This window comes from Sinocyclocheilus grahami, unplaced genomic scaffold, assembly GCF_001515645.1.
Source record: "Sinocyclocheilus grahami isolate Dianchi unplaced genomic scaffold, SAMN03320097.WGS_v1.1 scaffold54.1, whole genome shotgun sequence".
NCBI classification, from domain to species: domain Eukaryota; kingdom Metazoa; phylum Chordata; class Actinopteri; order Cypriniformes; family Cyprinidae; genus Sinocyclocheilus; species Sinocyclocheilus grahami.
In genome coordinates this window covers 6,205,722-6,223,113 of record NW_015505233.1, presented here as the reverse complement: position 1 = coordinate 6,223,113, position 17,392 = coordinate 6,205,722, and the positions used below count along the sequence as shown (strand labels likewise).

General features: G+C 35.8%; 1 protein-coding gene across 2 annotated transcripts in view; it reads right to left on the bottom strand.

The window, feature by feature from the left end:
* Positions 1–401: 401 nt before the first annotated feature.
* The window catches only part of stac (SH3 and cysteine rich domain), a 36,709-nt gene continuing 19,718 nt past the window's right edge, over positions 402–17,392 (bottom strand). For both annotated transcript variants that reach the window (XM_016269858.1, XM_016269859.1), the window contains 8 exons: positions 9,253–9,334; positions 9,027–9,133; positions 7,486–7,567; positions 6,930–6,997; positions 3,763–3,857; positions 2,696–2,747; positions 1,032–1,169; positions 402–951 (listed from right to left, as the gene is read on the bottom strand). In XM_016269858.1, coding sequence (XP_016125344.1) covers positions 853–951; positions 1,032–1,169; positions 2,696–2,747; positions 3,763–3,857; positions 6,930–6,997; positions 7,486–7,567; positions 9,027–9,133; positions 9,253–9,334 — 723 coding nt within the window. In that variant the 3' untranslated portion in view covers positions 402–852. The remainder of the gene's footprint in view (positions 952–1,031; positions 1,170–2,695; positions 2,748–3,762; positions 3,858–6,929; positions 6,998–7,485; positions 7,568–9,026; positions 9,134–9,252; positions 9,335–17,392) is intronic.

The following is a 17,392-nucleotide window of genomic DNA, read 5'->3' as shown; positions in this document are numbered from 1 at the left end:
CAGAAGCATGAGTGGAAAATACAATTTTGGGACTGCAAGTTAAATTAAAGTAATTGTCAAAGAACAAAATACACCTGCACATTTATTGGAAAGAATGGCTTAAAAAGGAACATATATTACATAGCATTAAACATGTATTGGATTTTATGGAAATATATGAAGCATTAAATGTTGTCTTAACAATTGAGATATTTCAAAACAATGTGAGTGTTGATGCTATATTGAATAGATGAAGAAAACATGACACTGACATTCAGCAGTTAATGAAACACACAAACAATGGCCCCAAGACGTATTTGGACAATTAAGCTAGATGTGAAAATTATTAGATATCAAAATATCAAACCAAATTACATTTATTTTAACCTAATATAAGTTTAGGTTTTAAATGATAACTATCTTTAAAAAACTAGAGGAAAACAAACACTATGTTTGGATTCATCACCTCAACTTAGTAAGAAACAAGTATTGGATTTAATTCAGCAAGTATGATGGGCTAAAAAAATGGCTTAAAAAAGTAGCGTTAGTTTTGAGAAAAGCTCTGGCAGCATTTTTTTCCCAGATGGTTTTGTTTTGTTAGTTAATGAAATTAAATATATACATTTTTAGGTGCAACTTAGATGTCCAAATACTCTTTGGAGTCATTGTACATTCTTCCTTTGTCACTGAGGGAGACAGGGGTTAGAACAGAGCTGTTCTGATCCCTCCTGACGAGCCCTCCAGCGTCTGGTCACCCTACAGGTGGATTCATAGATCATTCAAACAGTCACAGAGACAGTGCTGGAAAGTCATCGCCCTGGGAAGTCTTTCCTTTTCTTTAAACAAACCATCTCTTCTCTCGGTTCTTTCACTTCATATATTCTCCAGGACGTCACAGGGCACGAATCCTCTCTTTTTCCCACTGGCTACTCTGATGAAGCCATTGTGTTCATCCTCACCGCTGACACAAATCTGAAAGTGTGTCGATACAGCAGCATTATCAAGCTGTTTGTGGTGAGAATCCAAGTTGGAAATGATTAGAGGCTACTCACTTGTCCCTCCTTCAGGGTGATCTGCCCTTGCTCCTTACTGCCAATAAAGGTTCGGTTACATCTGAACACCCTGTCGCCCGCCCTCACCTGATGCGCAAAGGATGCTGGGAAATAACCTATTCTATCTTCAATCACACCCTGGAATTGTTAGCAAAATACACGAGAACAACAATCTAAACCCACAGTCACTCATCTTATACTGTCAATAATTTAGACATAAATGTTAGTCTGTTTCTCACACAAAGCTATCACAGAGCATTAAACTTTGGACTGGAATATAGCACACATGTACCATAAAAATACATATAGACTTCATTTATTTTTTATGGTGCTTTTGTGTCCTTTTTAAGCTTGAAAGCTTCAGTCCTCGTGAAATTGTAAATGCTTGGAGAAGAGCACTGAAAATGGTTTTCACATTTTCTCCTTTTGACTAGTCCCTAAGAATTTCTATGTATTCAGTTTTGAAATATTTTAAAAGAACCAACCAAATATCAAGTTGGCCACGTATTGGTGGTGAACTCCATAATAAATAGTATTATGGCTCTATTAAAATGGCATAATATAGATTTATGTATTGCTTTTTATGTATTTGTGAGCTTTGCCCAGATTTCTTTTCCCAATTTACAGTTTGGAGGAGTCAAAGCTGGTTGCTCAAAGTCAGAGCCAGTCTGCAGATTTTCTAGCTTCAGACTATAGTATGGTTCAGACTGTCAGTCCAAATCCGATTTTTGAATCTTATTTAGCAAGTGTGAACAACAAAGAATAAAAATCAAGATCCGTTTCAGTCTAACCGCTCAGATCAGATTTTGCGCAGCTTTTTTGCCTATGTGACTTTCTCGTGCCATGTAAAATGTAAACACATCAGATGTTGTTTGTAGAAAACATGCTGAACGTCCTTGCAGAAACAAGGTTGTGTTGTTGCGAAGTGCAAGTCAAGTGGAAAATGATAATATACTGCTGGTCTACACACCTCTTTGAGCTGACAGACAGCAGCATGGAATAAAGCCGCACATTCCAGCTTCCAACGTTTCTGCTGCTGCCTCATAAAACGTAATATAATCCAGTGCGATGGCATCATGTTGTCAGACAACATCTGTATTACAAACTGAATTGCTGTTATTGTTGTTATTAGCATAGCCATACCAACACAACATCATTGCTATAGAAATCAATGCAGATATTAAAACGAAAGAGCACCACGGGATACACAAATCATATCTGAACAGTTGCGATACAAAGTGTGGACAGTCAATCGATTAACTCGGATTCACAAAAACAGGATATGGACTGACAGTCTGAACAAGGCTAAAAGATTCCATCTGGTCAGAGGATATCAAATATATTATACGTATATCTTTCAACCAACGCTTGTTTTTACAGAACATTCATTTTTGCATGAGTTTGTGGTGTTCTGAACAACTTTAAAGTCTGGTAATGTGTGATCCTCAGTCATTTAGTACTGTACATGATGCCCAGTTTTTAATCTGTAACCATCTGCAAAGTCGGCAAGTGTATAATACCTAGTAAAATCAGTTCAGATTTTAAAAGTCGTTTAAAAGTTTCCAGTTTTTAGTTATGTAGAATGTCACATTTTGGAGACAATCAAGGTTAAACCATTAAAGTCTTTTTTCATCAAACATTCTGCAAATGTGTAATAATTGTACCTTCCACCAGTCATCATTGGAATCATCTGCCAGGATTATTCGATCTCCAGGTCTGTAGGGAGAAAGGAACGCATTAGGACAGACATTAAGACATAACATTCCCTTTCAATAGTAGGAAATTAATTTTGGAATTCATTTATGATCAAGGTTTGATGAGGCTGTGCTGAAATTTTGTGATAGCTTCATTCCATTACATAAGGCCGGAATGAAACTGCACATGTAAAGGGATTCAAAGTCAACAGTCATCTGCAGTCTTCGCTTCCTGTGGAGGTTCTGAGAATCAGACCTGAACCAAAAGAAATGAAAGTGCTACTGTGTGAGTGATTGTAAAGAGAAATGTGTGTGCAATCAGAATCAGTCTCAGCAGGGACAATAACACAGTGGTCACAATCAAAGTACCAGACCAAGTTGTACAAACTCTATAAATTTAACCTCTGGGAGATCCACAGGTTTAAATGTTCATGGACTTTTAACTTTATAATGCTATACGTTTATAGCACTGTATGTCTAAGTCCACATTCAGCCTGTTATGAAGAACCTAAACAGCCTGCATTTATTGCAAAGAGTTACATTGGTAATACTGTGCACCATTCACTTTCATTAATTTATCATTATTATCTGTTTATTACTAAAATAGAAACCCTGTCCTATTGCCATATTCGTAGCAAAAGCTGAAGCAAGTGTGACTGCACCTTAATCACAAGGTCAGCATCTAAACTTTTAAAACATTTTGCCATCAATATTCATGTTTATACAAGAGCGTCCTTGTAGGTAAGCACACAGTATGTGTTCTGCATATTAAGAAACCCTGAGCTAACCGTTATCACCAGGATATTGTCCAGCAGACAACAAAGTGCTTTGCCATGACAACTAATTGGACGGGAAAAGGGAAATGACCACATGATACAGGTGTGAAGACTCAAATCAGCCGTGACACTGAATAACTCAGTGTGTGTGTGTGTATTCATTATAGCGGTTACTAAATAAAATACTAGTATCTGCTGTTGATACCACAAAATAAATATAGAAAAGGAATAAAACAGCAGCTAAAAATGTATTCTTCTCACCTCATTTCTAGGTCTTGGTTATCTTGGGGGGTAAATTCAAACAAAGCCACATAAGTACTGAGCTGCAGAGGGTCCCTCTTCAGCTCTCTGTTTGACTACAGTTTAAACACACAGGGACATAAACAGGAAGAGACTATTACAAATTACATCACAAATCAACAGAAATTCTTCTGAAAATGTGTGCAGGGGAGAGTGGGGCTAGTTACTATCTTTACAGTGAATATTTCTCAGTCTGATATAAATACAAGCCTTTATGTAAAAAATAGAATTCAGAATCCAGGAAGATAAAAGTGAAAAAAGTGAAGTGACATGTGGCCAAGTTTGGTTACCCATACTAGGAATTAGTGCTCTGCATTCAACCCATCCTAAATGCACACACACAGCAGTGAACCCACACAAACCCGGAGCAGTGGGCAGCCATTTTTATGCTGCAGCGCCCAGGGAGCAGTTGGGGGTTCGGTCCCTTGCTCAAGGGCACCTCAGTTGTGGTATTGAAGGTGGGAGAGAGCGCTATACATTCACTCCCCCCACCTACAATCCCTGCCGGTACGAGACTCGAACCTGCAACCTTTGGGTTACGAGTCCAACTCTCTAACCATTAGGCCACAACTTCCCCCATAGAGTTATAGAGTTATAGTTAAAGATTGATTCCACAATCCAAACATTACTAGGATTTAAATATTGGCTAAGGTTGGGGTGTTACTTAAATAGGACTTTTTCCACCAGCTCCTGGGAAACTGTGAGTGCAAGCAGGCGCACACACACTCAACTGGCCTAAGAATAGTTCAGAGGTGATTAAATCCTGACTCAGAATCATGTGTGAATGAAGTGAAGCTAGCTGCCTCATATCAATGTCAGAAAGAATCGACACAACACAATTAAAATTCTGACTAAGCATCATTATAAAAAGCATCATTTTCCTCAGGCCTGAAATATCATGACCTCTGTCTCAAGCACTGGTGCTACACAGCAGAAATCTCCCAAAAAAGTTTATTTTAAGAAGGAAACAAACAAGGGACACCAGGACTAGTTGTTAAGACTTCTGTCTAAAGCTCAGTAGCTGTAAGGTTTTTAGTTAGTAATATTATGAAAAATAGTTTTGTTGAAACTGTGGCATTTTTTCAGGATTCTTTGATAAATAAAAAGCTCAAAAGAACAACATTTATTTGAAATAGAAATCTTTTGTAATAATAAAAAAAACTTTACTGTAAATTTAATGCATCCTTACTTTACTAAATAAATAATTTCTTAAAGGGGTCATGACATGTCTTTCTTTGTCTTTGGAGTGTTACAAGCTGTTTGTGCATATAGATACGGCCAGAATTTATATCACAATATATTTCTTAATTTTGGTCGATATGATATAATTCCGATATCAATATGAACACTATTAAAAAAAAGCCTCGTAAAAACTGCCAAGAACGGCCACAACAGCTGTCTGTACCTACAAACTTATGAATACTCATATAAAACTATATAATATTTTAGAAAAAACCCAGCACAAATAAATTAATGTTCACCTTTTATTTGTATTTAGCCTTCATACAAACAAGAAATGTGAAATCACTGTCAAATAAACATCTCAAACTCACCTTATTAATATTAATATCTTTAACTTTAAACTATAGGCTAACATACACTACCAGTCAAAAGTTTTTGAATGGTAATATTTTGTATGTTTTTTAAAGAATTCTCTTCTGCTGACCAAGCCTGCATTTATTTAATCCAAAATACAGCAAAAACAGTAATATTTTTAAATATTTGTACTATTTAAAATAACTGTTTTCTATTGGAAAATATTTTAGCATGTAATTTATTCCTGTGATTTCCAAGCTGAATTTTTTGCATCATTACTCCAGTCACATGGTCCTTCAGAAATCATTTTAATAGTAAAATGTCATAGTAATATTTAAAAAATGTTTACTGTTTTTGCTTTATTTTGGATCAAATAAATGCAGGCTTGGTGAGCAGAAGAGAATTCTTTAAAAAATCTTACTGTTCAAAAACTTTTGACTGATAGTGTAGGCTGATTATTCTTATAGATTTAAACAAATGTGCTTCAGCCAGGATAAAGAACATGAAAAGTGCTCTGAGTTGCTGCAGAAAAAAATTCATAAAAAAAAGAGCAACAATAAAAACATGTTGCTGGAGACGGGCTTATTGAAAATGTAAATTCATTGTCTGCCAGCAGGAGGTGCTTTGAGAGCGGTAGAAACAGCGGTTTCTCCAGTAATGGCTGTAATCAAAGCAGCTCCGCTCATGAACACTACTTTATCAGATCAAATGAAAATGCCATCTAAACTATTCTGAAGACAGTCGGTTCCCTTCAGAGATACATTCATATAAAACACTCGCACCACGTTTTGATTTTGAAACGTGCAGTGCTCATGTTTATTCAACGAAGTAAAACGCTACAACTAAATCAATGTATGGGAAAAACTGGTAATGTATATCGAAATATCGGAAATGTGTTTAAAAATCATATCACAGTAATTGAAAAAAAAAAATTATAATAAAACGGACAGTGCCAGTCCTTGATTCTGATTGGCTAAACCACATTTGAAGCTGTTGTAAATTACTCTACAAACATACACCTTTGTTTACGTTTGTGTGTTGCTCGGCAACCACTTTGTTTCAACCACAGCTGATTCTGAGGAACTACATTCACTGTAAACCATGGCTTCTTGCTTTAATCGATATTAATATCAATACATATTGATATTGAATTATTGTCCAGCCCTACCGTAAAGTCGCAAAGTTTAAAGTCTCAAACCCAAAGATAAATTCTTTCTAAAAGTTAAGACTCAACCACGCCTTTCTAAAATGCCTCACTCAAACAACTTCATACATCATCAACGTCATTTAGCAACGTCATATGACCCTTTAATTTTATTTGACCATTACTGCACCTCATAATAGTTTTACTGTTTAATTCTGCTATACTAACCAGATATACAGTAGTGTGACAACATGCCCGCCAAGACAATGTGTGTTCAATTAACTTTACCGTTTCTTCTTTCTTAGAGAATAACAGTGCGAAACTTCAACAGCTTCATGGTAGCAAAATTTTTAGGTGCCTACACTGACCCATAGACACAGGACAATGGCTTAATAAACATTATGAATCTTATACCAAGTGTTACAAAGAGAGCTGTTATGATGCTTACAGGTGATTCTTCTGATTTCCTTTCAGCAATATGAAAATGTTCTGTTCCATTCTCCAGGGGCGTAAAAACTAAAACACACAACACAAGAAAAATCAATGAGTAAAAACTGTTGATCGTGACAGAATAAACCTTGCATGAGGTTAAATGAATGATGCAGTTGTAGTGGGTCATTGTTCAGAGTGGTGGACTGATTACCCCAAAATACTAGAGTTTCTCGGTCATGCTGGCACCTACGTGGCACCAGAGAATTAAGTTTCTGTCTCTCTTCCCAGCGATCAGAAGCTAGCAGTTTGGAGTTAAAAGGAGGATTGTGGGATAGAAGATCAGATTCACATGAGCTGTTTCTGTTGGGTCAGTTTTATCATAGGTGGGGTTATTTTAGTCATACTTTAATAATAAATAGTGCTTATAAATTAATATTACATTTATTTGATTAGGAAATTGTAGAATTTAATTATTGAATATAATTATTTTATTATGAATCATTTTTTACATTTGTAATTTCTATCCTTATTTAGGACTTTTTGTTTTTACATAACACGAACAGGGATCTTACCGTTGTCACTGGGTTTCCTGGTGAGTTGAGCTCGACTGCTGTGGGCCGTCTTTTCTTCTGGCACCTGAGCCACGTCACTGGTCTGAACAAACGATAACACATAAATTCTCTCACATACACGTCCTAAGAAACGTCTTTGTCTGATAAACATGAAAAGATGAATATTAACTGCTTATTATTCAGAGATTTACATCTATTAAATGCCATACAAACTTATATTTCTTTTGCAAATAATATGATTTATTTCATCCTGGCTTCATTCTGTCATGTTGTGTCCTCTATCTTTTCTCTCTCTCTTTCATCTTATTCTCTCCCTTTTTTGGTCATATTTGCTTTAGAGAGGCATTATCTGAAGCTGACCATCACTTCCTTCCAGGGTGTGTGTGTGCCTGTGTTTGTTTCAAGCAGTAAAACATTACATCTGGGCCCCTTAGATTCCCTTACAACCGTAGTAACTGCATATTAGATGGTTTAAACATTCACATGCATACACAGATAGAATAAATGTGAGTACAAAAAAATTAACTTTGTATTAACGTACTACAATTGCGAATAAATGACAAGGACCAAATACGTTGCTATAAATAACAAATAACATAATGGTGACAAACTTCTTGTTTTATAACAGAAACTGCATCCCCATGTTAATGACTCTAATAGAAGAACAAAAAAACGTCTTGTGTAGAGAGGAAATAATGGACCTGAATTAAGACTAGAGCAGAGAACAGCTCAAGGAGATTAAATTGAATTGTCTTGAGTGTTTTATTGAATGAATCATAATAATCATCACCATTTTTACCACAAGCGCTTCACTCTCTGCACAAGCAGCCAAGCAGACACACATTTTAAAATGCATTATCAATCTTTTTAAAAGCCTAAACTGAAGCAGATTGCCTGCAGGTAAATGATGGATGCATGTTTACTATGACCAGTCTCTCTCTTACACATACACATACACACACACACACACACATCTACACTATTACATCTATTCAAACTGTCACGTGCCCCATCAAATAAAATTGTATGCAACTTCCGACCTAAGACAGTTGAGCAACTAGAAGCCTGTATTAGACAAGAATGGGACAACATTCCTATTCCTAAACTTGAGCAACTTGTCTCCTCAGTCCCCAGGCGTTTGCAGACTGTTAAAAAAGAAGAGGGGATGCCACATAGTGGTAAACATGGCCTTGTCCCAACTTTTTTGAGATGTGTTGATGCCATGAAATTTAAAATCAACTTATTTTCCCCTTAAAATTATAAATTTTTTCAGTTTAAACATTTGATATGTTGTATTCTGAATAAAATATTGAAATTTGAAACTTCCACATTGCATTCTGTTTTTATTCACAATTTGTACAGTGTCCCAACTTTTTTGGAATCGGGTTTGTATATTATTTGACAATTCTGTTCACAAAAACATTTGTTTACATCACTGTTTAAAATTATATTTTAAATAATTAACTTAGAAACACTAATTGGAGTAATGTATTTTTTAAAAGGTATGAAAAATGTGACCGTACTGAACAAGTGTTTCTTACAGTGGTTCTCTGTGGTGACTCTGATCCACTGGTCCGCTTGGTCTTTTGTGCCAGAGAGGTTCCAAATCTCAGAGTCTCATACACCGGGTCAACTTTACTGCCACAGGCTAGAACAAAAGACATGTCAAAATACTACAAAATATCAGTGAACAAGATATTCAAGCTGGTGATGCTATGGCATATTGTGCAGAAGTAAAAGAATAAATAAATGTTGCATGTTGCTCACCAATAGGCATCACCTCCCTAATGCAGCCAAACTGTTCCTGAATCAGCAGAGGGGAACTAGAGTATCTCCGGAAACCTTTGGGCTGCAATCACACAAACAGGATCAGTGGATTTCATTGTTTTATTAATTTACTTTTCTATACCAAGAATTGATTTTCATGGGCATTTTTTATAACCTCAATGGGAGCATGTAAAACATAAAACAGATAAAACACTATCTATTTATGCAAAAGAAATACAAGTGAATTTAAATAATGTAAAATTACAAATTAAAAAAAAATTACAAATTTAAAGGCACAATATGTAAGATTTTTTTATTAAAATATCCAAAAACCACTAGAACAGTGTTATATATTTTGCTGACTTGTGTACTTACATTATCCCAAATGTTTTGAAGAATGTTTAAATCCAGAGAAATAAGCAATTTTAACTAGTGACACGGACTGTGTCCATAGTGTCATTGTGTTGCCTGCCAATGACGTCATAACCCCTCGATTTAATTTCTGTTTTTTTCTCTCTCTTATATTAGTGTTATAGGCTATTCCATCCATACTGTGTTATTCCTATGTATGTCTGCACTATCATGTATGTCTGCAATCTAGCGTAGCGTTAGTTCTGGCAGGTCATGTTAGTCAAGCTCGCATCACCTGACTCTCAGCTGATCCCCATCAACCTATCGGAATACGACACCTATCTAAGCATTCATATATAAGGTCCCGCAGTAGTATCAGCAGTTTCGCATTGCTCAATAGCTAATTACCCTCCTCCATCCCCAACTCCTCCTCTGTCAGTCAGGATTCAGCCTTCTGATTCTCCTTTGAATCTGACTAATTCTAAAATGTGTACATAACATTATTGAACTTTAACGATATCTGCAATACATTTATGTTTGTTCTGTTCTGTTTACCCTGGGGGGGGGTTATCGCTGCTCTCCCTGCTCTCATCCATGCTAGGCTGCATGGATGCGCAGGGAGTTCTTGCCCAGAACGGAACCATACCGCCAATCCAAACTGTATGCTAATTGTCAATCATCTTTGACGATAGTGGTCCTGACAGAACTATGTATGTACTTTCTTCTGCACAGGAAGCTCCTGTCGTCAAGTCAAATTCCTTGTGTGTGTAAACATAATTGTTAATAAAGCTCTTCTGATTCTGATTCTAAATAAGGGAATCAAATATTTAAAACACTAGCTATTCTCAATCTGAACAATTTTAGCTGTTTATTATCATGAAATAAATCTAACATCAAATACAAATGCAAAATAAACAAGATATGTTTGCTACTTTCATTGGCACTTTAGGCTTAAATAAATAAAGTTTCATGTTAAGTGCCTCTCTTTGCAATTTCAAGACGATTCCAACCGAAAGGAGTGAGAATCACACCTGACAAAAGCTTCAGACAGACTCAATATCATATTAAACTTAATGTGTTTTTTTGGCCATTGTAATTCATACAGATTGTGTCATTAGACTGTTTTGCCATTCTAACACTGCTAATACAGAGATGAAACAGTGTTTGAACTAATGTGTCAGATTCATTTCAAACTGGCTGTTGCAGTTAATTGATTCAAAAGTCTCATTTAACAATTAATTTGCATCATCACTCAAAAATGTGCTTTAGCAATAATAGATGCCGAGATGTTCATAGACATTTTTGAGTGATGATGCATAAGTAATAAGTAATAATAATAAGTATCGCTTTTTATTTCTCCTCTTTCCTATTACTTGTTTCACTACTGTTTCAGTTTTTTATAACCATTTCTTACTATGTGTCAGTAAGTTGTTGTTGTTTTAGCATGTGTGTTTGGCTCAGTGTTATTTTTTTTAGGATTACTGATGAACTAATGTAGTTTGATTTGTATTAGTTATCTATTTTAGTTTTAGTTACAGTTGTAGTAATGTTGTCATTTTATTAGTTTTTATTATGTCTATATAGGTTTTTTATTAAGTTTTAGTTTTATTTAATTTTAGTTATTTCAGTACTTCAACATACAAAATGGAAATGAAATTGTATATATATATATATATATATATATATATACACACATGTATATGTGTGTGGCTGTACATACACATATGTAGTTGTTTTTTGGTGTTTGGCTTAGTGTTATGTTAGAATCATTATTATACTCACCTTTTGTTCTTTTAATATTTTGAATTGTTTTTAGCTTTATTTTATTGTTTTCATTTAAATGTTTAGTTTTGAAATGTTGTTGTATGCATTTGTAATTTTTCTTTCATTTCTTTTATTTTCTTAAATGTGTGTATATATATATCATATTTATAGAGTTTTAGCTTTTAGTTTTAATTACTTTTTCTTATTTGTAAGTCGCTTTGGATAAAAGCGTCTGCTAAATTACTAAAAGTAAAAGTAAAAGTAATAGTACATAAATAGTTCGTAAATATTGCTGTTCATTATGTTTTGTCATTGGTGCATAATATAAATGAAAATGATTAAATATAACTCTTCATGTGTTCATTTTGTAAAGAACTGTGTGGAAAAACATGCTGTGATTATTATTATTCATATTAATTGATATTATTATTCATTATTGTTTTGGTTCCTATGAGCCATTTAATAACAAATACATATATATTGAATATGTATCAAATATCATCAAACAACTGAAAAATATTGAGGTATAATTTTACCTATACATTTCTCAGCCCTATGCACTAGTATATACACACGTCCCTAGTTGTGTTCTCATGTAAGGTGTCCTGTTTAACTGCTGCATTACTAGTGCATATTTGATTCACGTCTGGTAAAACTGCTGTTTTGTCATGACTTAAAGGCAGGGTAAGCGATTTCTGGTAGCCAATGTTGATATTTGAAATCACCAAAACAAACACGCCCCTACCCCAAAAGGGTCTTGCCCCTATTTTGATAGCTCCTCCCCACATATACGTACGCAACCCAGGCAACGATTAGTTCTGTGAAACAAAGCAAAACCAATGTTACACCATGTCTACATCGGACGTGAGTGGCGCGGCACAACAAATCCCCGACAGAAAATTGCTGCCGGGTTCTATTTATGACGTGCTGACACAAATTTCAAATGGTTTTCAACAGTCGTTTGATCGCGTCCACTGTAGGCAGACTTTAGCTGTTGTAGACACGGTGTTACTCACCTATTGAGAAGAAACAAAGCAACCTCGGCGTCCGATCGCAGGCCTCCGCTCCTTGAGTTCTCTCCAGCGCTGGAAAGCTGATCCGATATTTAGACAGGTCCTACTTCTTGCCTTATCGTTCCGCAGACGTTTTCCTCTTTTGTTTTTTATCCGCCATCTCTATCTTTCTGTCGCTTAGTGTTGGGTCATTCTTGAATGATTCGTTCATTTTGAACGAATCTTTAATGTGACTCGGGAAGAACGAGTCGTCTTGGGGAGTGATTCCTTCAGTCGCGCATCCGCAACATCCTATAGGTTCTGTACTAGAATTAGTCAAGTAGTTCACCTGTTTCGAGTCTTTAGGTTTTTCGAGTCATTCGTTCATCACGTGACAGCCCCATAAGTTTAACCTATGCAGTCTGAGCCGGAAAGAGAATTGATTAGTTCATCTCTCGAGTCTTCGGGTTTTTTGAGTCATTCGTACATCACGTGACAGTCCCTTAAGTTTAACCTATGCAGTCTGAGCCGGAAAGAGTATTGATTAGTTCATCTCTCGAGTCTTCGGGTTTTTTGAGTTGATCGTTCATCATGTGACAGACCCATAAGCTTACCCTATGCAGTCTGAGCCAGAAAGAGACTTAATAATAATAAACAACTCTTCATTTCCTTTGTTACAACATTCAGTGTTATGGAAAAGAATCATAATGACAGAAATTTACACATTTATAAACTGTAAGAAGTAAAAAGCTACAATTTGAGACCAGAAACGCATCACGTAACTGTAAGAGTAAATAATAATTATAATAATGATGATAATAATAATAATAACTATGCACCCGTTTGTAAGGAAGCTTGTAAATTAACTAATGTCTCTATCCAATGCTGTCACGTCATGTGACAAAAGAATGAATAATTCGAAAGACTCGAGAGATGAACTAATCAATTCTCTTTCTGGCTCAGACTGCATTGGTTAAAGCGTATGGGGCTGTCAAGTGATGAACGAACGACTCAAACCCGAAGATTTGTCAGATAAGAGGTGAGGTGAGCTGATCATTGACTGAAGACCCGGGTAAACAATGAATTCATCTTTTCTGTTTCTTATAGCAGTTTTGTATTGTTTGTAGTGTGATCAACGTTTGCGTAAGTAGTAGACATTTTAGGGAAGTAACACGTAAAATTTTAATTATATTTTGCTAAAATGAACGAAATGAACGAAATGACTCGAAAAAAGATTTGTTAATTTTGCTGAACGAGACTCAAAGGTCCCGAGTCGGTAAAATGATCCGAACTTCCCATCACTGCTGTCGCTCGGCTCGGCTAATGTCCGTCCCATGCACTGAAAGCTCTCTTTTCCACATCACGAGTAGACACGCCCCTTACTGCTGATTGGCTACAAGTTTGTTTTGCTATTCGGCCCGAATCAGTTTTCTAAAGTGCTTTTGAAAAATGACATACCCTACCTTTAAAAGGATAACAACACTTTAATGATTAATACATTATCAGTCTGATAGCCGTCAATAAGTTCATATAAATGACTGGTAATGAGGCAAATTATTTTATACATTTAAGATATATTTACACTGGGATTTAGTGGTTCAAATCAATAAAAAACAAGCTCCTATGGCTTAATTAGCATTCAGTAGCACACATACACACAGCCCTAAGAAAGAAGCCAAGCTCACTATGCCCTTATTTGTATTTGTTGTGCTGAGTCCAGGCAGAGTGTCTATGCCATCAGCATCACAAATCTGCTTTGAAGACTTCTTCGTTAGGTTGGGGACTAATTTAAGTACCACTCGAACCCAGAGAGAAGCTCTCTAGTGCTACTACGTCACATTTCTCCAAGAGCTCACTGGGGAAGCGTGTAAAGGGGAATGTTCAATCTTGAAGTAGATGCTGTTAAATGCATTTAACAAGAGTGCACACCATGTCTGCGAGCGCGCTAAAATACCAAAGTGACTCAACTGAAAAACTTATGTGATTAATTTGCTTAACCAACTAAAAGAACAATAATAGCTACACCATGCGATGTTCACTTGAACATAATGGGAGTTGTAATGGTTGACTAACAATCAGGACTCAGCTCATGTCATGCTGGTAGTAAAGCACTCTTTTCTGAAAAGCACTCGTAGCTCAATGGTTCTCACTGATCAGACAAGCCAAGAGAAATAAACGGCGTTTAAAAATAGCAACTTGTCCACTTTAGAGCAAAAGTGGAATTAGAGTTGAATCCTGTGGGGAGTTGTTCTCTTTTTAATCCTGACCCCCCACAGCTATATTTTCCATCTGTGAGAGCCCACTACATCATCGGGAGACTTGTTGTCTCAACCCACCAAACGGTTTGAAGCACAAGCACAGCATTTTTTTCCACTTCCTACGGTGCCCATAAGGTGACATGTTCGGTTCACTTAGTTTTGTCGTGGCCACGACATAATAACTCGTGGGAACGTGATAATATGTCGTGGCCACGAGATATTAATTTGAGGGAACGTCATATTAACTTGTGGGAACGTGATATTATGTCGTGGCCATGAGATCATTTTGTTGAGGTAACGACATCCTTATGTCGTGGCCTCGAGATTATATGTTGAGGGAACGACATCCATTTCTCGTGGCCACGACTTCTTATGTTGAGGGAACACATATTTTTCTCGTGGCCAGGAGTTTAATGCATAAACAAACCTGCGTGACCATAGCAACCCGGGATAATCAGAGATAAATTCATTAATATTTTATTTTGAATTAAGAAATTATTATATTATTTATTATAGACATTATTACATTATTAAATTATTATATTAACCATAGGCCTTGGCTACCGGACTGTATTACGTGCGATAGTCACGAACCCCCCACTGCTCCCCGGGCGCTGCAGCATAAATGGCTGCCCACTGCTCCGGGTGTGTGTTCACTGCTGTGTGTGTGTGTGTGTGCACTTTGGATGGGATAAATGCAGAGCACTAATTCTGAATATGGGTCACCATACTTGGCCACATATCACGTCACATATTATTGGTTATATTTTTATATTCGTTATATTAATTTTTTCCCTTCATTTCGATCTCTTTACTTAACGTTCTGAATACTTTTGTTCAATGCTCAACATGCCAATAAAGCTTTGATTTTGCTGACTGGAATTTTTGCTGGAATGCAGTTTAAATTGAACATATATTTCATTTTATTTCGGCTAATTAATAGACCTTAATTATAAATACTATAGTGTTTTGTTGAGGAATCAATCATTCATGTAGTTTCATTTGTAAATGAAAACACAACACGCTCATTTATCATCACACAAAGTCAAACCTTTATTGGAATAATTGTCAGGCGTTTATTTACAAAGTATATGGTAGGCTAGCAAATGCTAGCATAATTGTACAAAACCTTAACTAGGTAAAGCGATACACAAATTGAATGTGTGTGTGTGTGTGTGCACTTTGGATGGGATAAATGCAGAGCACTAATTCTGAATATGGGTCACCATACTTGGCCACATATCACGTCACATATTATTGGTTATATTTTTATATTCGTTATATTAATTTTTTCCCTTCATTTCGATCTCTTTACTTAACGTTCTGAATACTTTTGTTCAATGCTCAACATGCCAATAAAGCTTTGATTTTGCTGACTGGAATTTTTGCTGGAATGCAGTTTAAATTGAACATATATTTCATTTTATTTCGGCTAATTAATAGACCTTAATTATAAATACTATAGTGTTTTGTTGAGGAATCAATCATTCATGTAGTTTCATTTGTAAATGAAAACACAACACGCTCATTTATCATCACACAAAGTCAAACCTTTATTGGAATAATTGTCAGGCGTTTATTTACAAAGTATATGGTAGGCTAGCAAATGCTAGCATAATTGTACAAAACCTTAACTAGGTAAAGCGATACACAAATTGAAAGGGGAAATAAGCATATATAACAATAAATATAAAAATATAGCCCTAATAAGTTAATGTAATAATAATACAAATAATAATAATACAAATAATAATATACAAATATTAAATTAAATGTTTAATGTTAATAAAAATGTTTTATCTATTTTTGATAATCCCGGGTTGCTATGGTCACGCAGGTTTGTTTACGCATTAAACTCGTGGCCACGAGAAATGGATGTCGTTCCCTCAACATAGCATCTCGAGGCCACGACATACGGATGTCATTACCTCGACAAAATGATCTTGTGGCCACGGCATAATATCACGTTCCCACGAGTTAATATGATGTTCCCTCAAATTAATATCTCGTGGCCACGACAAAACTAAGTGAACCGAACGTGTCACCTTACGGGCACCGTAACTTCCTGTGTTGATGATCTCATACTATACTACTAGAATCAAAAGTGCTGGGTTCTAAGAATAAAAAAGGCCATTCTACCCACAGCTCTTGTGGTTTTTTCTTTCAAAAATTAATAAAAGATAATAAAATGCACATTAGAATGATTTCTGAAGGATCATGTGATATTTATAAGTACAATTTCAAATATATTAAAAAGTAAAGTTATTTTAAACTGTAATAACATTTTACAATAACAGTTTCACAGGTTTTTTTTTTATGCAAACAATTAAAAAAAAAAAACTTACAGACCCCAAACTTTTGAACAGTAGTATGAGTGTGTATTTAAAGGGGTCATGACATGAGAAATCTAATTTGTCTTGATCTTTTGGCATATAAGAGGTATTTGTACCATTAAAACATCCTGCAAGTTTCATTGCTTAAAACTTCCTACTCATTTTAAACAAAACATTTTTTAAATGTTTTTTTTAAACTGTGGAGATGTGCTGAAATGGCGTTTGGTCTCGTACTGTATCGCGTACCTCGTCAGTGTCGTGCGCTTTGCTTGGCCATTTGTTGGGATAAACAGGAAAGTGTGTCCAGCTGAATTCAATTTGAGTTTTGTTAAACAAATTAAAAAGAAGCTTAGTTTACCGCGGAAGCGGTCGCGGCTATGGTCGTCTGAAGACCGAAGAGTGTAAAGACCATCGACTCTACCGTGCGACTCCACCGGGCAGG